This window comes from Hemibagrus wyckioides, linkage group LG28 (assembly GCF_019097595.1).
Source record: "Hemibagrus wyckioides isolate EC202008001 linkage group LG28, SWU_Hwy_1.0, whole genome shotgun sequence".
NCBI classification, from domain to species: Eukaryota; Metazoa; Chordata; class Actinopteri; order Siluriformes; family Bagridae; genus Hemibagrus; species Hemibagrus wyckioides.
In genome coordinates, this window is record NC_080737.1 from 11,400,090 (window position 1) to 11,421,430 (window position 21,341).

General features: G+C 37.7%; 3 protein-coding genes across 8 annotated transcripts; all 3 read right to left on the reverse strand.

Annotated features, from left to right (window-relative positions):
* Nucleotides 1-696: 696 nt before the first annotated feature.
* LOC131348724 (kynurenine--oxoglutarate transaminase 1-like) lies at nucleotides 697-5,968 on the reverse strand. 3 transcript variants are annotated; one of them, XM_058383885.1, is made up of 14 exons: nucleotides 5,871-5,937; nucleotides 5,721-5,764; nucleotides 5,417-5,490; nucleotides 4,862-5,009; nucleotides 4,514-4,663; nucleotides 4,115-4,201; nucleotides 3,868-3,993; nucleotides 3,638-3,758; nucleotides 3,289-3,365; nucleotides 2,947-3,036; nucleotides 2,511-2,697; nucleotides 1,516-1,592; nucleotides 1,346-1,432; nucleotides 697-1,116 (listed from the first exon to the last, which is right to left on the reverse strand). In XM_058383885.1, the coding sequence occupies exons 3-14, from the start codon at nucleotides 5,467-5,469 to the stop codon at nucleotides 1,036-1,038; spliced, it is 1,284 nt and encodes a 427-aa protein (XP_058239868.1). In that variant the 5' UTR covers nucleotides 5,470-5,490; nucleotides 5,721-5,764; nucleotides 5,871-5,937; the 3' UTR covers nucleotides 697-1,035. The 3 variants fall into 3 exon arrangements, with proteins under 3 accessions (XP_058239868.1, XP_058239866.1, XP_058239865.1); XM_058383883.1 differs by having other exon boundaries at nucleotides 700-1,116; nucleotides 5,417-5,505; nucleotides 5,880-5,918; XM_058383882.1 differs by having other exon boundaries at nucleotides 701-1,116; nucleotides 5,417-5,505; nucleotides 5,871-5,968.
* A 2,403-nt stretch (nucleotides 5,969-8,371) lies between these two features.
* LOC131348723 (kynurenine--oxoglutarate transaminase 1-like) lies at nucleotides 8,372-17,416 on the reverse strand. Of its 4 annotated transcripts, none has more exons than XM_058383881.1 (15): nucleotides 17,197-17,416; nucleotides 16,849-16,909; nucleotides 16,665-16,710; nucleotides 14,711-14,769; nucleotides 13,102-13,249; nucleotides 12,672-12,821; nucleotides 12,472-12,558; nucleotides 12,229-12,354; nucleotides 11,924-12,044; nucleotides 11,562-11,638; nucleotides 11,200-11,289; nucleotides 9,790-9,976; nucleotides 9,485-9,561; nucleotides 9,307-9,393; nucleotides 8,372-8,546 (listed from the first exon to the last, which is right to left on the reverse strand). In XM_058383881.1, the coding sequence occupies exons 4-15, from the start codon at nucleotides 14,761-14,763 to the stop codon at nucleotides 8,490-8,492; spliced, it is 1,260 nt and encodes a 419-aa protein (XP_058239864.1). In that variant the 5' UTR covers nucleotides 14,764-14,769; nucleotides 16,665-16,710; nucleotides 16,849-16,909; nucleotides 17,197-17,416; the 3' UTR covers nucleotides 8,372-8,489. The 4 variants fall into 4 exon arrangements, with proteins under 4 accessions (XP_058239864.1, XP_058239863.1, XP_058239862.1 ...); XM_058383880.1 differs by having other exon boundaries at nucleotides 16,849-16,936; XM_058383879.1 differs by lacking the exon at nucleotides 16,665-16,710.
* Nucleotides 17,417-18,409: 993 nt separating this feature from the next.
* Nucleotides 18,410-21,336, reverse strand: surf6 (surfeit 6). The gene is made up of 5 exons (XM_058382499.1): nucleotides 21,125-21,336; nucleotides 20,920-21,027; nucleotides 19,838-20,059; nucleotides 19,652-19,731; nucleotides 18,410-19,391 (listed from the first exon to the last, which is right to left on the reverse strand). Exons 2-5 carry the CDS (start codon nucleotides 21,011-21,013, stop codon nucleotides 18,681-18,683), a joined length of 1,107 nt encoding a protein of 368 aa, XP_058238482.1. The 5' UTR covers nucleotides 21,014-21,027; nucleotides 21,125-21,336; the 3' UTR covers nucleotides 18,410-18,680.
* Nucleotides 21,337-21,341: the final 5 nt, after the last annotated feature.

Below are 21,341 nucleotides of genomic sequence, written 5' to 3' on the forward strand. Positions count from 1 at the left end.
TGAAACCCTAGTGATGACCCACTCAGACATTGTAACATAAGAAGGCATGATGTCAAGCAGCTCAATGTCAGCCTAAGAATCTCCTCAGGGTATTGGACTGATTTGATAAGTTGCAGAAATTACCATTTTTAGCAAGTGCCATATCAGTATATTGCCTATTGTGACAGAATGGCCTGACCCTTAGTTGGTCTCACCACTGCTAGCCACTTCTACTGCTGAATGATTCCACTCTGTGCTGCAACTAACATCGTTGATAATATCTCACGAAGTATCAGTTTTTAAAGACTTTCAGAGACAGCAAAGCACCTTCACCTACCATAGTCCCATAAGAGCCCAGTGTGGGACCTCTCCACTGGGCTGGTGTCCATTTAGCATGCTTTTTATGTGACTATGAGTGAAGCTCTCTTCTTGTTAGCAAGAACTTCAGCTAAAGGCGTGGTGTGCTCTGGTAATAAGATAGCTTTGCATGTGTTTGTGGTTCGATGGCTCTGGGGTGACCTAGTCGTTCAATGCAGTTGCTGAATCTGAATCTGTTCATATCACCAAACTTATTGGATTTCTCTATTGACCATGATGCTTTTAGTGAAAATAACCCTTCCAGAGCATTATTCGCTGTTCCAAGTAGACGCCCTCTGGTGTTATTTGGACTGAGCAGCATCTAATTCTCTAATAAGTGTATAAGTCTATATCTAATTAAGTGTAGCCATTTTGGGGGTAAGACATAGGCAGTGGTGTACCATGCCAGGAAGTCTGTGTTCTTGCTACCAGGGTATTGAGCAGGGCAGTCATCTCTGACCTCCTTTCAGGGATGTCCTAAAGTAGGTGGTACGGAGGGGTAAAACAAAAAGATGACCAGTATGAAACATATGCAACTAGACCACTTATAACCAGCTCTGGTTTATTAGCAGGAGTTTAGCCTGATTTCAAACAACTCTCTCTCTCTCTCTCTCTCTCTTTTTAACAATAAAGCAAGATTCTTCTACTTGCTTGCTTAACAATCATATTGCAGTTTGGCATAGATATACTTTGAAAATCTCAGACAGAATCTGTATTCTGTATTCTTTCATCTTTCCACTTTCTCAGAATATCTTCAACTGCTCTCAGGGTTGAGTCGTCCTGTTTAGAGAGAAAAATAATCATTGAGACCAGTCGTTGTTGCCATGTGATATAACACATCTTCCTCATTATAGACTACAATTAAATGGCATTAATCATACTCTCACAAGCTGCTTTTTTATAAGAAATAAGTAACTGGCAGCTACTTCATTAATCAAAAGTTCATAATTATTTTGAAATAACAAGAATGGGTTTTGAAACAGCCTGAAACGTTCATACAACAAATCACCTTCACAAAGGTGATTCTAATGTAGTTCTGGAAAATATCCCTGTATTCTGGGCTGCACAATCCAGTTAGAGGGATAGTGCTCAAACCCTGAAAGAACATACAAAAGACATCCTGTTCATTAAACAATATAAAGCAACGATCACTTTCTAGTCAGTATGATTCACTCTTACCTTCTCTTTGATAAGCCATTTAACAAATCTGCAGTCATAAGGGTCATCCTTAGTACTTGGGTCATTCAGATCAACTTCTACAGGAAAGACACAACATTTAATACTGGGTACAGGCTAGATTTGAGTTTTGATTTAATAATCAGTGTCCATGGAAAGACAGTGCTGATCCATAGATCCACAGATCGTTACACCATTGCTTACAGTTGCTTACATTTCTAAACTCAGTCATTCTAATTGTGACAACAACATACAACTTTTAATACAACATTAGAAGCATCTGCCAGGTCATGCTAAAAAGCTGCTAAGCTACTCATTAGCCAGCACAATTGGTGGTAACAACATCTAGCTAACTAAACCTATAAATTAACAAATGGAAATAATCAACATACTGCAGCTCCAAGTATTCTTCCAATCCGATTGGTCCGACAATATGTTTATATTTTGTCAGTCATATTCATTGACATTTTAGTGATTGACAGTTATTTACAAGGTTCCACCCATTTAAGAGGTCACCCAATATTATATAGAGAAGCAGGGAGAAGACAGGGAGGTGACCAAGAACTCAACTTTCACTTTGATGAAACAGCACGTCATCACCAGATATAATCTGACCTTTTTTGATAGTATGACCAGATAAGGCACATGACAGCTTTCAGTTTCCCCAAAGAAACTGATGTAACTTGCCCAGACAAGCTGCAAGTTGCACTGTACATAGAGCTGAATATTTCCAAAAGAAATCCTTAATTGCTTATTCTAAGCATCACTGAGCAGAGCCTGGAGCCTATTCTATGGAGAACATGCAAAACATGTGTGGAAAACATTGATAAACATTGGGAGTTGTTCAGTATAGTACTGAAGAAAGGGTCTGAACACTAGAGTAAATGTAATATTTCAGTGTTTCTAATAATCTCTGCAATTATGTACTTAGCTATTTCCATTCATGTAGTGCTTTGCACTGAGCCCCTGTATTGTTGATGATGTGTGCGAGTACTCACTCAGGGTAGAGATGTCTGTGACTATGAAGAAGCCGCCGTCAGGGACATAAGGTTGCAGCCCAAAGCTCCTCAGGCACTCAGTTAGCATGAGCCGTTTAGCCTGGAGCAGAGCGAGTTGCTGTCTGAAGTGGCTTTCTTCTGTACCAAATGTGTCATATTCCCTCTGAAAACACACAGCAACAGCCTCCTGCAAAAAATGAGTATATTATGTATACCTGACCAGAAAAATATAAAATCAATATGTTGCAGTGTACAATTTAGCCCAAATTATTCAGGATTGTATTAGAAATATCTAGCTACAATATGCTGTAATTCTTAATTAAACTGACTTTATGATCATGCAGTTGGTTAGTGCATTTCTGAATATTTTTATGCCACACAATTCATGTATATCATTTTGAGTTCCTTTGAAGTCTGCACATTTGTGATTATTTACCTGAGTCGGAGTAGGACAATGGTGTATAGAGTTCTGGTGGATTTTTTGCATGTGGTCCAAGATGTGTCTTGGCCCTATTGCCCAGCCCACCTAAAACAAAATGAAACCAGGTTCGTAATCTGTATTACACTAAATTCTACTAAATAATCAAAAGAAATCTATGGGTTTTGCCAGAAAGCTTAGATTTTGAAGAACAGTCCCACTTGGTAAAAATCATAAAACAGTTATTTTACATTCATTTGCTCACACAAAACATACATTAAGACTGAATGAAAATGTATAAACTAGATTTTGACTTTCTAAAAGCACTGTAAAGAGGGGTACACCATGTGACCCCATTACCTTCCATCCAGTGACGCCGAAGCACTTGCCTGCAGTCCCAATGGTAACAGTGCGCTCCCACATGCCCGGAAAAGTCGCTGTAAAAGGATCTTTATCATTACATGATAGATCACACACTGGTTAGTAAACTGAACTATTCTAACTATATTAAAATTTGGGAAATTTGCTTAGGTTCTTATGTCTCCGAATGTTTATATGTCTCAGAATTCACAGGAGTTGAGATTCCTCACTATTTTAAAAACACATTAAAATAAGGTCAAGGTTTGTGCATGCTGAGAAGTTTTCCTGCTACCACTGGCTCTAATCTGTAAAGACCACAATGTGTCTGAATCCACAGGAAAGTTCTTACCCATTTTAATATGTTGCACCCCATCATACGTAAGCCATTCATACACCTCATCACTGATACAAATAACATCATGTTTTATACACAGGTCAGCTATCATCTGCAACTCTTCCCTCTGAAAGACCTATAAAAGAAATGTCTAGAGCACTAATGGATACTATAAAGTATTATACTCAACATGTGATACATCTCCAGTATTTGCACATCATATTAATGTTTGAAGGGAAATTTACCTTGCCCAATGGATTACTAGGATTGTTAATGATAATAGCTTTTGTTTGAGAGTTAAATTTACTGGTCAGCTCTTCAGAGCAAAACACCCAATCAGCACTAGACACAGTTGGACCGGTGACCTTTCGCTGTAGAAAAAAACACAAGCACCCCAGCTTTTTTATTTCTAATAAATGATGTGTTGAATTCAGAAATGTACATTACAATCAAACAACCTTTCAGGCACAGTTTATAAAAAAGAACACTCACAGGTCTGAGTGGCACATGGACGGGTTTTCCTCCTGCCATTACTGTCATGGGCTCATAGCAATGATAACAAGGGTCCAAAATAATCACCTGGACCGATATAACAAACATGGGAAAGATAGAGATGGATAACTAACATTATGAACGTCCCTCAATCTAGCCTTCCAAGAAGTGTGAAGGTTATTATAACAGTAAAGAGGAACGTAATATTGAATGGGATATTCAGCAGGCACATATGGGTGGGATGGTCAGGTGACCACAAACCTATGGCCATATAGAGCACATTTGTACTGATACTCCAATTTGTCTAATTTACTTTAAAATCGGCATTACATTAAAAAGTATTTAGGACAAACATTTTCTATTAGTTTAGCCATGAAAAATACTATTTTTAGGACTTACTTCATCGCCCTCATAAACCAGAGCTTGAACTGCACAAAAAACAGCCTGATAGGCTCCCATGGTAACCAGGATTTCCTCCAGAGGATCAATGTCCCGGCCCAAAATCCTCCCAAAGAACTTGGCAAGGATTTTGACAAGAGGTAGATGGCCCTGTAGGTCACATTGCACCTTTCCTTAATGAACCTAATTTAGATGGGGCACTGATTAAGTTAAAAAATCATTTTAAGGGAGAACCTCATAAAATGTGTTAATAAGGATGGGATGCTAAGAAAATACCTATATATGAACTTTAGGAGAAGGAAAAAGTGGTAGTAGTAAGAAGGTGTGGAAAAAGAATATCTCTCTTACAAGACCACGTGTGTACTGGTGCATATGTAAGCCTCCATTGGCAGCATTGAATAGCGCCTCCTGAACAAAGCTGGGAAGGGGAAAGTCTGGAAATCCTTGGCCCAGGTTCACTGCCTTGTAATCATGAGTTAGCTGCAAAACTTGTGACCTTGCAGAAAACAAAATGGTTAAACTCAAATTCTGTCCAAAGTATCATGGTGGCATGAGTATATTTATAGAGCTCAGAAAATAATTAAGAGAACACCCTTTAAAAGGGCCCCCCCTTTTTATATGCACACTCAGTTTGTATACTCATAGGGGGGCGGGGTGGGATGGGGTGTTCATGTTCATGAACATGTTGGGATAAGGGCACAGAAAATCTATGTTATAAAATTATGTTAATATTATGCATGAAGGTATCTATTGCCAGAAAAAAATAAAAGCAAAGCTGTTCAAACGTAGTCAGGGTCTATGGCATCTCCAAATGAAGCTGAAGCATGTTTACTTTCGTGCACTTTAATTATCATGGGATACTTTAAACATACCTGTACTAAGAAAAGGTGAGTAAATCATTACCATATAGGTTCGTTATCTGCCTCACTCCAGGGTGTGTGCCGTTTGGAGGACATGGTGATGTGTACAGCAAGAACCTGTCAAGGTTTAGCCTAAAGAAAATCAGTTATATCACTCTTTGGTGAAGGTTGTTAGCTGCATATTAATTAAAAATCGATCACATAGACCTATGTATTTATGCTAAAAAAAATTACTGCAACCGAAGCTCAGTCATTATGCGAAGAAAGAAGCCAACAAGTGAATAAATAGATAGGTAAATAGATAATATAATACAAATAGACAAACATTTAAACACTTATTTGCTTACCAAAATAGCTGGAACAAAAATATCAACCGCAACTCAGCCAAAACCTGATAAAATAAAACAATCCTCATAAGTAATATTGTTAGATCAATGACATCAATAATATTCATCATAACATCATATGTCAGTATAGGTAAAGAGAGGAGTTCATACCTACTGTACCTTGTTCTGCCAGCTCATGTGAATTAGTGTTGAGTGTTTTCCAAACTGCAGCTGGGTATACTACCACTCCTCTAGACTTTCCAGTATTTAAATGACAAGAAAAAGAGTTGCTTTTAAATTTGCATGAATAAGATTTTAGTTACTTTTAGTTAGTTAGCTAGGCAAGTGGATCATTCTACTTAGCATTCACTATCTACTCAGTAAGGTCATTTTTATCTAACTTTTTTTTTTGCAAGATTAATATGACTAATGTTTTATTTTCATTCAGAGAAAATGATGAACAGAAAGTGTACAAATGTATAAATGTGCATTCTAGAAGTTTAAATATGAGGATTTCTACTTTTGTTAAAGTGTTAAAGATGTTACCAAGTCTGGCAGCCCTTGAGTAGATTCCATGGAATCTACTGCCTATACATATTTATTATCTGGGGCTATTGGGAAGATCGATATATGATGATCAGTTGGTCCAGGGTTATCTGATACTGCCTCAGGGGAGCTCAGTGATGGGTGGTGGTGAACTGTAATGTAATGTAATGTAAGAGAACTGCTAAAACGCCTCAGTGAGGAGAGCAGTGATGTGATGCTCAACACAGAGGCTTCAAAGCTTGAATCGAACAAATAAAACATCTCACAATAAAGCACTGTACCAGAGCTTGATTCATTTTCCATAACCATGTGATCTTTGACGTCCGAATTCATTTCCGCACACAAGCGTAACTGCTTCGTATTCTGGAGACAATAGAAGTCATGCTCCTTGATAAAAATCTTTCATTCCAATCTTAAGAAAATGTCAGCTGCCCAGTTCATGAGCAAAGGTTTAGGACTAGAACAAAACCTACAGTACAAGTTAACTTGTCCCATTTATAACTTCGTTCATAAATTTATTCATAGACTCATTTATACATTCATTATGTAAGTACACCAAGACTGACACATGAAAGTACTTTTATTGCCTTTATGGTGTTCAGAGCACAAAGTGTGTGATTTATTAAATTAAACCAAACAATGGATGGGATAGCTATTCAACCTTTCGACCACAAGATATCACTAGTGTTGCAAAGCTTCGAGTAATGAATCACTTCACGATAAAGTTGAGGAAAAAAGTTGTCACCATCACTTGAAGAGAGCATTTATTGGGGCCTCCAGATCTGCTCCTGAGTGTGGTCAGAGTTTACAGAGAATGTACTCCTTTATCAAAATTCGCCGCACCTTACATTTACCATCTTCATCATGCAGAAATACCAATTGCCAAGAAGCAATTAGGATCAATACTAAACGGCTTCATGTTCACTATTCAGCCACTATTAGTAGTCAGCACTGTTGCCTCAGGTTCTGGATTTGAATCCCGCGTTCGATCAGGCAGGGGCCTTTCTGTGTGGAGTTTGCATGGTCTCCCCAAGCCTGTGTCGGTTTACTCTGGTTTCCTCCCACAGTCCAAAAACATGTAAATTAGGTTGATTGGAAATTCTAAATTGCCCGTAGGAGTGAGTGTGAATATGTGTGGTTGTCTGTCTATATGTGGCCCTGCGATGGACTGGTGACCTGTTCAGGTTATACCCCTGCCTTTCGCCCAATGTGCGATAGGCTCCAGCAGATCCCCGTGACCCTAATTAGAAATAAAGCGAGTATAGACGTTGGATGGATGTTGTGCCAATGGCATTGTTGTGCATTATACTGAGTGTACTATACCGTCTAATAGCTAACTGTGTGTTTATTCATATATTTGCCTTAATTATCACTTGAGACACCTTCCCATAGAAGGAATTTTCACTATTTTAAAAGAAGACTTTAATACTATTAAAATGCTGCACACGGAATCTGAACAAATCGAAATTATTTTATATTTTAAACTCTTAACATTATTCACAGAATATGGTGTGTTACAAAATGGGATAGGAAGGCAGGGGCCAGTACAGATAGGTTTATTTTACAGTGCAAAAAAAAGCACTTAATGAGATCCACAATCTAATGTAAGAACAGTGTTAATGACTATGGAGTAAAAACACAAACTAAGCTTTGGAAGGTGATGCAAACAAATGCAACATGGCATAAACAGAAGTTTGATAAAGAAACAGAGGGACTTAAATAGTGTGACTGATAAAACTTATACAAAACAGATGAGCATAATCAAGCAGAGAAATGTGAAGAAACGTTCAAACAATAGGTGATGTTGCCCTGCAGTGGTCTGAAGGGAGTTTTTCCATGCTGGCCTTATCATAGTGTGTGGAATCTTTTTACCTAAAAGTGACAAAAATAATGCTGTGCAAGATTTAGCCAAAGCACTGAAAATACCAGGTAGAGGTAGAGGTCATATTAAATCTATATTCACAGATAAAAATAGGATTGTTTGAATGACGTTTTTCACAATAATTAAATGATTAGACAGTAACACCAGCTAGAACTGTTGAGTGACTTGTCTGAGCACATACTCTGAGGTTTACCTGTTTAGCAACTTAGCTGGGTTTTGACAAAGAACACTGACATACAAGGAGGAGGGGAAAAAAACCTAATTTAATTAGTTTAATTAATGCACAGTTAAAATAAAACACGATTCTTCCATACTGATCTGACTCGCAAAGCTCATTTTGGACAGAATCATTTTATTTCATTTCATTCCTTCATCCACTGCCACAGAATATCTTCAGCTGCTTTGAGGGTAGCATCATCCTTTTTTATAAAGAAAAAAGAAAAACATGAACATTTAGGGGGTGTTTCATGTCTTGGCATGATTAAATCACATTTATAATACTGTCTGCACACCTCCCGACATAAACGAATACTTATCAATGGAATAGTAGGATTTTAATCAATGGACAATATACCAGGAAATTGCAGGGTATGCAAATGTATGTAATTTCAGGGTATTTGTACTGGCAAGGTACATTAGTGGGTCTTGATTAGCTAATATTTTGCATTCTTTTTTCTGTATTATTCCAGTTATCTGTTGTATAATATATGCCCTGAATATGCAGAAACCTGACCATCAGACCCATATGGGCTTGGTGAACATCAGTGAGCATTAATAATGTTTGCTGCTGTAACAGCCTCCACTTTTCTGGGAAGGCTTTCCACTAGATTTCGAAGTGTGGCTGTGAGTATTTCTGCTCATTCAGACACAAGAGTATTAGTGAGATCAGTCAGTTAAGGAGGCCCGGGGTGTTGTCGACGTTACAAATCATCCCAAAGGTGATCAGTAGGGTTGAGTTTAGGGCACTGTGCAAGCCACACATTATCTTTCACACTAGGGACATTATCATGCTGGAACATGTTTGTACCCCATAGTTCCAGTGAAGGCAAAATTGTATTGCTATATACATTCTAGCCAATTGTATGCTTCCGATTATTCTGTTGAATGCTCTTGCATAGGTGTGATGGTAAGGTGTCCACATACATTTGGACATACAGTGTATCTTAAGCAACAAATTACCTTTACGAAGCAGAATCTGATGTAGTTCTGAATCTGTGCTTGGCTTTCTTGGCTGTAAAATGCAGATACAGGGATAGTACCCAAACGCTGAAAGAACATACAAAAAACATCCTAATTAATTTTCAGTAAATAACAGGTGTCACTTGAAAAAGGTGAACGTTTTGTGATTTATACCTACCTTCTCTTTAATAAGCCACTTGACAAATCTGTGGTCGTACGGTTCGTCCTTGGAGTTTGGGTCATTCAAGTCAACCTCTACATAAAAGAGACATGTGGGATTTAATACTGGGAATGTGACTTAGTAGCCTTTCCCTACTGTTTACAAATCCACCATTCATATCAGGCTGGTTTTTCTAGCAGTGCTAGGTATGTTACTTCAGTTATTGAAGCTTCTCAGTACTGCAATACTCTCAGTACTGAGCCCCTGTATGTACATTTTATGTAGGCTTAATTTTTCACTCCACGTATAAATACTGGACTCACTCAGGGAGGAAATGTCTGTGATCATGAAGTAGCCACCCTCAGGCAGGATGGGTTGTAGCCCTACACTCCTCAGACTCTCAGCTAATTTGAGCCGTTTTTCTTGCAGCTCTGTGGGTAGCTGTTTGAAGTAGCTTTCCTTTGTGCCAAACAGTTCATATTCTCTCTCAAAAGCCACAGCGACAGCCTCCTACAAACACAGATAGTATGTACATTTGTCCAAAAAAACTCACCCTCCACTCTATTAGGAACACTGCACATTCATGAAGTTGTCTAATCAGCCAAACATGTGGCAAGGGCACAATGCAAAAAAATAAAAATAAAAAATCATGCAGACACAGGTCAAGAGCTTCAGCTATTGTTCACATCAAATATCAGAATGAAAAATGGTGTAAAAAAACAAAAAAGATTGAGTGAGTGACATCCAAAAAGCCAAAACATTGAGTGAGTTCCATGGGCGGAAAAGTCTTGTTGATAAGAGAGGGCAGACGAAAATGAGATTGTTTCAAGCTGCTAGGAAGGATATAGAAACTCAAATATTCAATCTTTACAACCATGGTAGCAGAAAGCATCTCAGCATTTACAAAACATCAAACCTTTAGGTGAATGGGCAACAGGTCGGGTTCCACTCCTGACAGGAAAGAAAAGGAATCTGAAGCCATCATGGGTACAGTCTCACTAAGCTGTGGTGTCCATTCCAATGATAGCCCCAGATTCTTGTTCTTGGCTATAAAGAGTGGAACCTGATGTGGTCTACTATTTTCGGAGCCCATTCACCTCAAGGTTGTGCAAGGTGCTTTTCTGTTCTCCTACAGACTACAACAGGGTTCCTGTCAACTCAGACCAGTCTGGTCATACTCCTCTGATCTCTCTCATCAAACAAGGTGCCTCAGACCCTCTACTCACATGACTCTTTTTGTTTTTCGCACCATTCTGTGTAAACCTTTGAGATTCTATATCTTAACTAAAAACCATGTTATGTGTGCTGCTGCCACATGACTGGCTGATAAGATAACTGCATGAATGTGCAGGTGTCTGGGTGTTCCTAATAAAGTGGACGGTGAGTGTATGTTGCAAGAGAAAAAGGACAATCATCAAAAAAGTTTACAAAACACAATTAAAACTGAGAGAATCATCTAACAGGCATGAACTAAGTTGTTTCATTCAGTGTGATATCACGTATATACAGAAGATGGATTGTATTTATTTGTATAGAGACATAGTAATATGAATATATTTACTGTACGTCTTGCCACAGATTTCCTATATAATCTTTTCTTGCCAAATACTCAATATGTTTACTCAGATTATTAAATCAAAATCAATAGTACCCTGTATAGCTGGGATTCCTTGCCATTCAACACATTTAAAACAAACAGACTGAATGGAAAATTCTCTTAGGTGTGTTTTTACCTGAGTAAGAGTGGGACAGTGGTATAAGGAATTTTGATGGACAGTTTGAAGATGTTTCATTAGGTGTCCCGGCCCTATAGCCCAGCCCACCTAAAGCACACATAGGTTGGGTTAGAAATTGAAATGAGAAAAAGTATTCACAAACAAGGTGGCTTTTTTTGCCACAATAGGTGAAACACAGAGAACACAATTATTCTACAATGTGTTCAAAGACATCTGCAGGGGAAAAAGTAAAACCAGAGGCATACAAAACCAAATCATTTAGTAGCAGCATTCTCACAGACATTGTGATTGAAAATGTGAAATGCACAAGTGTGTTTTCCTAAACATTGAAAAAAATCAGCTTCATGCTGAAATATTACCTTCCATCCTGTAGCACTGAAGGTCTTGCCTGCACTGCCAACTGTGATTGTACGCTCCCACATGCCTGGAAGACTGGCTACAAGTAAAACACAGATCAAGTCAGCTATATGAACTCAACAAAACCTTTCAGCAGCCTTTATTACTTATACTTGATGGAAAAATCACTTATATACCTTATACATTATCATGTTAATGTTCTAAATTTGAAAGATTAATATGAATGTATCAGAAATCACAGGAATTGTGATTCTTCCCTATTTTAAAAACATTAGAAAGTTTTAAAGAAGCTGTTCTGCTACCATTGGCTCTAATCTGTAAAGACTATAACGTGTCTAAATCCACAGGAAACTTGTGTTCTTACCTATTTTAATATGTTGTACACCATCATATGTAAGCCATTCATACACCTCATCACTGAAGCAAATAACATCATGCTTCATGCACAGGTCAGCGATCATCTGCAACTCTTCCCTCTGAAAGACCTAAGAAATGAGGAAATTATTCATCTTCAGATCTTTTGCAATGACTCCTCACACTACCTATTAGTTTCAGTTGTTATTGTAATGCATCCTTGATAAATGTGGTTCTTGAAGTACATAATAAATACAACATCTACAATATTTTGTGTAAAAACACAAACTCTGGAGGCAAATCAGCAAAACTCACCTTGCCTAAGGGATTATTAGGATTGTTAATGATGATAGCCTTTGTACGAGAGTTAAATTTACTGGCTAGCTCTTCAGGACATAACACCCAATCAGCACTAGACAGAGCTGGACCGGTGACCTTTTGCTGCAAGATACGTAGATACACCTCAGTTTATTGTGTGGAATCATTTCTGATGAATAAATAAATGCACAATATAACCAGAGCAACGTTTCACTTGAGCGTTTCAAAGTGAACACTCACAGGTTTCAGAGGAACAAAGACGGGTTTTCCTCCTGCCATTAGTGTCATGGATTCATAGCAGTCGAAGAAAGGCTCCACAATGATCACCTGTACCACAGAAAAAGCATGAGAGAGGAGAGAAATTAGAACATGAGGCTATGACAGAAAATGATGCTCAAATATTTAACCCAAACCATAATAAATACCACACACAAACTTACTTCATCACCCTCATCAACCAGACCCTGAAAAGCACAGAAAAGGTTCCCATAGGCTCCCACAGAAACCAGTATCTCCTTCATGGGGTCTATTTCACGGGCCAACATCCTCCCAAAGAATTTGGCAAGGATCTTGACAAGATGTGGATGGCCCTGTAAATCAGATTGCATGTTTACTCAATTTAACAGGATTCCCCATTAATAATAATAAATAATACAATTTGTTCATAAATATGCCCAATTAATCCTGGGGTTTATGTGCATCTGAAATATTGTGAATTTCTATGTACATTTATTGTTATAAAAGCTTTTTTTTAAAAAAAATTATAGATTATTATTTTTATATTACTTTTACAAATCCTAAAATTAACATAGGAAAAATGTGTAAATGAACAAAAAAAGAAATACAAATAAAAATATAAAAATGCCTTACAAAGGCTCGTGTGTACTGGTGCATGGCTGCTCCTCCGTTGATGGCCTTGCAGAGAGACTCCAAGAGGAAGCTTGGAGGAGAAAAATCAGGGAATCCTTGTCCCAAGTTCACTACATTATACTCAGCAGCTAGCTGCGTAAATTCCAGCCTAGAAAATAAACACAAATAATTACAATTAGTAAATAACTCAATACGTGCCAGTGCTTTCAGCAGGGTTCATATGGGCTAGGGTTGTCTATGGCTGAAATCTGAGGATTCAATTTAGTAAAGATTTAACTAATATTGACTTCTAAATCCCTACAATCAGCTCCAGATGTACTGGTATCCTTGGTGGATGAAGATGGATAAAGGAGAGTATGAAAATGTCTGTGAGTAATTAATTTCACTCTATGAAAATGACCAGGACTGTAATGAACCTGCCTGAAAAAAAACATGTGCACTCATTCATGCGCCGTGAGGAGGATGCTTATATAAGCAAAAACCTTTTCAAATATATTTACCAAGAGTGTTTTATTATTATTATTATTATTATTATTATTATTATTATTATTATTATTATTATTATAAAGCTTAGCATAATGGAAACACTAGAAACCATGTAATGCTATATTTATAATACTAATTTTCTTTTACATTTCTTTCTACTATATAAAAATGTTTAATGCTTATGCATTGATGAATGTTGATGTTTAATGATTAATGTTGATGAATGGCATCAAGGCAGGATACACCCTGGACAGAGTGCCAACCCATCACATGGCACATCGCATCACACACACACAGTCAGTCTGTCACTCACACAATCACACACACTTTTAGAGACTGTCCTAGTACATGGACATGCTTTGTCTCTCCAGAAACAAGAGCACCTGGAGGAAACCCACCAAGCATGGGGAGAACATGCAAGCTCCACACACACAGTGAGCAGGAGCAAGACTCGAACCCAGGACTCTGGAGGCGTGAGGTGAACGTGCTAACCACTAAGCCACCCTGCCACTGCATTAATGAATAACTGGATGGAAAATTGCCTGCTACACCACACTAAACAGCAAAGCTGTGGGCACTTGCCAACCCTTCAAACACAACCCTTCAACAAGTTTTCAATGTTTTCTTGGTTCCAGCCTGTACTCCATTAAATGTTTAAACCCATACAGTACCAGTGGAGCAAAAACTGTCAGTGGTTAAAACATATGAGTTGTTAGCTTTATATAAAGCTGCATCCCAAATGCCACCATAGTACATACTGTTCTCCTGGTAATTGACCTGTGAAAAGTACTATATGTATTTACTGAAGATAAATCTGAGGATAATCCAAATAACTGCATCATTGTGTGCTCTACACACTAGACACAGTGCAGTACTATGTGGTTTTGAACATCCAAATGTCCAAATCTGCAAAAGCAAGGACAGTAGGATAAACATAAAGGTGTGCAAAAGCACATGACAAAAGCAAGAAAGGTTACATGAGAGGTAAAGGAATTAGTGATGCATATAATGGGTCTATTATAAGTAAACCAAAGCCAGAGTAAGGATCTTCAACCAAAAACAAAAGTGCTCTTTGGTCATCTTAAACAAACCTAAAAAAAAAAAAAAAAAAGTAAATATTTACCACACATTCTTGTCCACGTTTTCAAGCCTTCGTGCATGCAACTGCCGGGACATGCTTGCCTGAAAAAGGACACATATGAAGTTACAGCCTAAAAAAGTAAGAATCGCACATTATGAAGCCTAAATTGAGCACTTTTGAATGGCTATATTTTTTTACCTAAATTCAAAGCTGCAAGTACATCATTCTTTAAAAAAAATTGCATTAGAATGTCCTTAATATCTTCATGCCATTAACACTGATGGTATTTAGTCAACAAACAAAATAGACTCTGTTCCTCATTAAGAGTGCTGACACTGTTTTATCAAGCTGGATACAAACAAATACATTTACAAATAGAAGTTTGTATATATAAAAATTTATGCAAAAATAAATTTGAGAATTTTTAAATATATACAGATTACAATGTCAAGTTAAAAGAGCTTATGTATTTCAATTATACAAACAAAACTAATGAAAGTCTTATGAAGCCCAGTCATATAATGGTATTAATTAAAGAAAGCAAGCCGATATTAATCCATCAATCAACACTAACAAGAACAGTGATTCAATTAAGTTTTTTACCCCTTTATGACCAATAAGTGAGTGATCTGATAATGTCTCAATCTGTGCCATATATCCTCTACTACACTGCAGGATGTGTTCATTATCTACAACACTCAAATCAAACTATTTTCTGTCATCTCACCTAATCCACATCTAATGAGTCTTTTCTTTTATTTGTCTCCAGACTTTGGCCTTTCTGGTGCTGTTAATAATAATCACGAAATGAAACTTCAACTGTCTAAAGATTATTGTGTATATTCAGTAACTCATTACTGTCTTATTGTCTGTGTTGGTTATTTGCAATGTCATGTGAATCATCACTTTTTGCAGCAGTGGTTTCGATCACATGTAGTGGTGAAAATGACCAGAATCTCCAGCACGATTGCAGAATTACTTAAATCATAACAACTTGGAGAAAGAGAGGAACAATAATTCTTATAAAGTGAGTATTATATAAAAATGAAAGTAAAATGATTTCAGTTTAAAAATACAATTATTTTTATAGTGATTTATCCAAAATATTGGATAAGATTAACAGTGGGGAAGTGAAAATGCCAGTCTTACAATAATAACTATAAGTCAGATGTTCTCAAAGTGGAGTCTATGATTATTATTATCATTATTTTGACTGGCTGCTGAACAAATCTTAAGCTTATTAAAACAAAAAAAAGTCAGCCTATTAATATGATGTTCTACTGTAGGAACGTTCATTAATAAAATCCTATACTGCTTCAAAAAATAGACAAAATATTTCTGGTCACATTTATAAAATTATACACCGATCAGCCATAACATTAAGAGCACTGCCAGGTGAAGTGAATAACACTGATGATCTCCTCATCATGGCACCTGTTAGTGGGTGGGATATATTAGGCAGCAAGTGAACATTTTGTCCTCACAGTTGATGTGTTAGAAGCAGGAAAAATGGACAAGCGTAAGGATTTGAGCGAGTTTGACGAAGGGCCAAATTGTGATGGCTAGACCACTGGATCAGAGCATCTCCAAAACTGCAGCTCTTGTGGGGTGTTCCCGGTCTGCAGTGGTCAGTATCTATCAAAAGTGGTCCAAGGAAGTAACAGTAGTGAACCAGTAACAGGGTCATGGGCGGCCAAGGCTCATTGATGCACGTGGGGAGTAAAGGCTGGCCCGTGTGATCCGATTTAACAGATGAGCTACTGTTGCTCAAACTGCTGAAGAAGTTAATGCTGGTTCTGAGAGAAAGGTGTCAGTGCATGACACAGTGCACGACGGGTCAGGGCTGTTTTGGCAGCAAAACGGGCCCATCACAATATTAGGCAGGTGGTCATAATGTTATGCCTGATCGGTGTAGAATACATAATATTTACTTTACGATTATAGGGCTCTCTGGTTACAAATAGCCCGAGAATTAAGTGAGGAATTTTCTGCTTACCAAAATATTTGATTTCTTCAGCAAAATCAAGTGCAGGTGAAATGGTCTGAATTTAAAAAAAAAAAAAAAAAAAAAAAGTAAAAGATTGCTTTGTTGATGGCAGCAAAACTAATATTTATACACCACTAAACATTAAGTAATTTTATATAAAGTCGGGATGCGGAATATTTTCTCTTTAACCAACCTGTTTCTTGGTGGGAATTAGAGATGATTTCCAAACTGCAGCACCATGTACCATCACTCTCCTAAACATTACAGGATACAATATACACCTTAAGGAAAGAAATTCATTTGTACATCAGAAGTATAACATTTTCTATTTACACAATATTTTAAATATCCATTTCATTTCAGCTGTCACTACATTATGTCCTTCAGTGTCTTAAAAACCTCAGCACACTAATATACTCTCTGATAAGTACTTTAAGCCTTGCTGCTAAGGAAAGCTAATACAAAACCCTGATCGGGATTATAAAGTATTTATTTATTTTTTTTGCAAACTGAGATCTAACATTAACAGTATATCAGTTACCTTAGTTGTTATCGCTGGTCGGAATTACGCTGCTCACCAACTTTCATTTCTTTAATCAGGTGCTGCTACGTCACATCATGGTTCAATCACAAACGCCTCGTTTCTCCCTATATTGAGGGCACTACTCGTGGTAAGTACTGTTAGTACACTAATAAAAATCCCGAAGGCGTTTAGACATTCACACGTCGAACCCTGACCCTTTGAATCTACTACCGGTAAAGGCGGAGTCTGTCATACCAGCGTGAATCAGTTGCAGAAATTATGGAGTCGACTCTAAATTTCGATTCGAGAGTCAATTCACACGAAATTGTCTCGGTTAAAGGTGTTATATTAATTAAGACAAATATTACACCATGTAATATTAAATACATAAGAGCACAATTAGTATGAACGACAAGTGACGTTCTCCTATTCCTCGTATATGGAGTCGCAGAATCGACTCTTTTGGGCACTCTATTCCAAGTATATGGAGTCGCAGAATCGATTCTTTTGGGGATTCGATTCCTAGTATATATAGTCGGAGTATCGACTCTTTGGGGGACTCGATTCCTAGTATATGGAGGCGCAGTATCGACTATTTTGGGCATCGACTCCCCAGCCCACTGTTATCCAAAATTTGTTCTTTTTTTTTTTTTTTTTTTTTAAACGGGGGAAATACAATATCCATTGTATTAAATGTTGATTAGAGAAAATGAACTTTTCAAATATCACAACTTCTGTGGATACTTGTGTATTAATATCTATATCCAATACAAAAAGTATCACTATATTCTCTGAAGCTGAGATGGAAATTGAGGGTGAGAGTGAAGTTTAAGGGAGGATGTTAATGCTGACTATGGCACAAATGTGCTGCAGACTGGTCAGAGTACCCATGCTGACTCCTGTCCACTGCCAAAAGTGCCTACAATTGATGGATCACAGCTGTTTTAGCAGCACAAGGGGAAAATACATGCCGGTGGTTTACATGTTATGGTTGATCAGTGTAAATTTAATTTTAACACTCCTGTCTCTCATTAGTCAGCCATGTACAAGCATCACAATAGAGAGGTATTGTCACCTATTAAACCAGGATGCAACATTTCTGCAGTATGAGCTAATGTGCTCTATACATTTTAAGTCAAATTTTGTGTCTTGTAAAGGAAATCTTTATAATGAAATTGACTGTAAAAATGGCTTCACATTTTCAATCACAGTGTAACAAAACAGTGAAAAGTAAACACCAAAACTATATTTATTGTATTACAAAAGATACAGTGATGGCTGACATGCCAATTCTTTCTCACAAACAGAAAAACCAATGTAGACAAATACACACAACCAATCTTACCAACTGTCTGTAATTTTTTTTCAATTTCCCCTTCTGAACAGAGAATTATCAAGTTATGCTTAATGTATCTGATATATTTACACTGAATCAAGGCAAAACTTCAGATTAAAAACAAAAGTATGGAGTCATTTTCTTACATAAATCCACTCATTTCTCTCTACACAGCAGCCTTCTTCAGATCCTCAGGCAGCACCCTGCCTTTCTTCCTGACTCTCTGTTTACGTTTCTCCATCTTGTTCTGCTTGGATTTCTGTATATTTCTGCGTCTTTTATCTTGCCTCTGTTGCATCTTCTCCAGCACATGCTGACTCCGTTCGGTCCATTTCTTCTTCCTCCGCATCTTCATTTTCTCCTTCCTCTTCAAGGAAGCACGCAGAAGGTCTTCGTTGTCTTTGATCTTCATGCCCTCGGCTTTGTAGAGGACGTTCGTCCACCGCATTTTCTCTTCTACCTTCTTGGCTTTCTGTTCGTCTTTCTCTCTCAGCTCCTCAAGACGGGCATTCCTTGCCTCCACTCGGGACAAAAGCTGCTTATAGTTCCTGCCTGTGAGGGGAGTGAGAGTTCCTTTTGCCTTCCTTTTCTTCTTCTCCTTTAACTTGGTTGCTTTGTCCACATACTCCTCCCCTACTTCTACCTTGTTGAAGATGATGGTGTTTGGGTCCTTTGTGCCAGGTTTGCTTGTTGCAGAATCACTCTGAGGCACAGGTGTCGGTTCTGTTTCGCTTTCTACTTTGACCTCTACAGAAGCACTGTCTGCTAACTTTTTCATGCGGAATTCTTTCCTTTTCCTCTTTTTGCGTTCTCTCTCCTGTTTCCGTTTTGCTCGCCGTTTCTGAACTTCCTCTGAGGAAGGATCCTTTGGAGTGCCCTATACAACAACACCACACTTAGAAAACATCAATATTTAAACCCTGAAACATATGAAATATATTTATATCGCAATATATATACGTGATGTGCTTTAGCATTTTTAGTGCTATTTTCTTTGTTGCTGCTGTTTCATTATTCCTGAGGGAGGTTAATGATCAGGTTTTGTTCTTAGCTCCCAAACAAAAAGTGCAAGAGATTCTTTTCTCACTTAACCTTTAACCAGTTATGTTCAATGTCAAGGTCATATAGATTACACACCTGCCCCCGAGATGCCTCGATCTTCTCATGAAGTCTTTTCCTTAAAATATCCACCGCATCAAACTCCTCTGTCCTTGTACCTTGAATTGAAACATGTTAATGAATATACAAAAAAAAGTACATAAGTTACATGATTTACCAGGAATCGTTACTGATACTTTCAGACTTGTTGGATTTGTGGTTTACCTTCAGTCTTCTGTTGTTTCTTTATTTGTGTCCCATGCTGAACTTTCTGAACAGCATTCTGTCCAGCTGTACCGCTATGCTTCAGTGCTGGTTTATGAATACTCTTTGCATTTGGCTTCCTGAAATTTGTGTTCATATTACGTCCTTTTCTAGGCTCCGGTTTGTTCTTTTGCTTCTTCTTGGGTGGACCACCATCACTGTTAGCTTTGCCTTGAAATGGAACTGAAATGAAAAATATATAGAGATTTTTTTTTCCTGGGGACCTACACATTTCTACATTCCAAGCCAACGATATTGTCTGCACTCTCCAAATAATATTATTAATAATAATATGCAAGCGATTATCCCATAATAACTATTAAAATATTAACTCTCAGTGCCGGTCCCAAGCCCAAATAAAATGGCAGGGTGCATCAGGAAGGACAACCAGCATAAAAAAAAAAATAAATAAATAAAAAATCCCTGTGCCAAATTGAAACATATGGACCAAATGATCTGCTGTAGTGAACCGGAACAGGCAGCAGCCAAAAGAACTGCTAATATTATACCATTAAACGAAAACATATATGGATTGATTTTTCTTTATTATTTTCTTTATATATGTAATACAAGGCATTACTTGGAAAAAAAAAAAAACAAGACTAGTGGCATGGGTGGCATTATTTAGGTGGCAGGGTCCTTAGCTTGACTGTCTGTGTGGAACACTGGGTTCTCGTTTAATAGCCACCTCCCCAAGTATGCCATTAGGTGGACTGGCTATACCTAATTGCCCTAGTTGTGAAATGTGTGTGTGTGTGTATTTATGTATGTATATCAAAAGATCAGACCTGTTAATCCACCAGGGAACCATACACACACACACATTATATATTTATTTCACAACTAGGGCAATTGGGTATAGCCAATCCACCTAATGGCATGTGTGTGTGTATTTATGTATGTATATATCAGAAAGACACACACACACATTTCACAACTAGGGCAATTAGGTAGTGGACTACCAGGTCTGATATTTCTGATATCTACATACATAAATACACACACACACACACACACACACACACACACACACGACTCCATACCATAGCCTTTCTTCTTGGCCTTTTTGTCCTCAGGACGCCAGCTTTTGCGGGTAAACTTCTCCAGGTACTCATATTTGGCGGCGAGACTGGACATCTTAGAAGATGTAACTGTAATAAAACGACACGTAACATGTGTTAGATCAAGCTAACATGCACTGGATTTTCACGCACCGAAAATCCTAAAACTGAGTGTATCGTCACTCACCTGCTTGGCAGTTCTTCCAGTAAGTGTAAACGTAGTAAATAAATCTGTGCTTACATCTCTTATCTTTTCAGATGAAACACTGAAATCATGCCCATTTCAGAAATTCAGAACTAAATATTATGGAATGTAAAACAAAAAAAATAAAAACAGCACGCATCTGCAGTAACTTTCAGCTCAGACACGTGTGTTTGTACCGCGCATGCGCAATCTTCCTGCC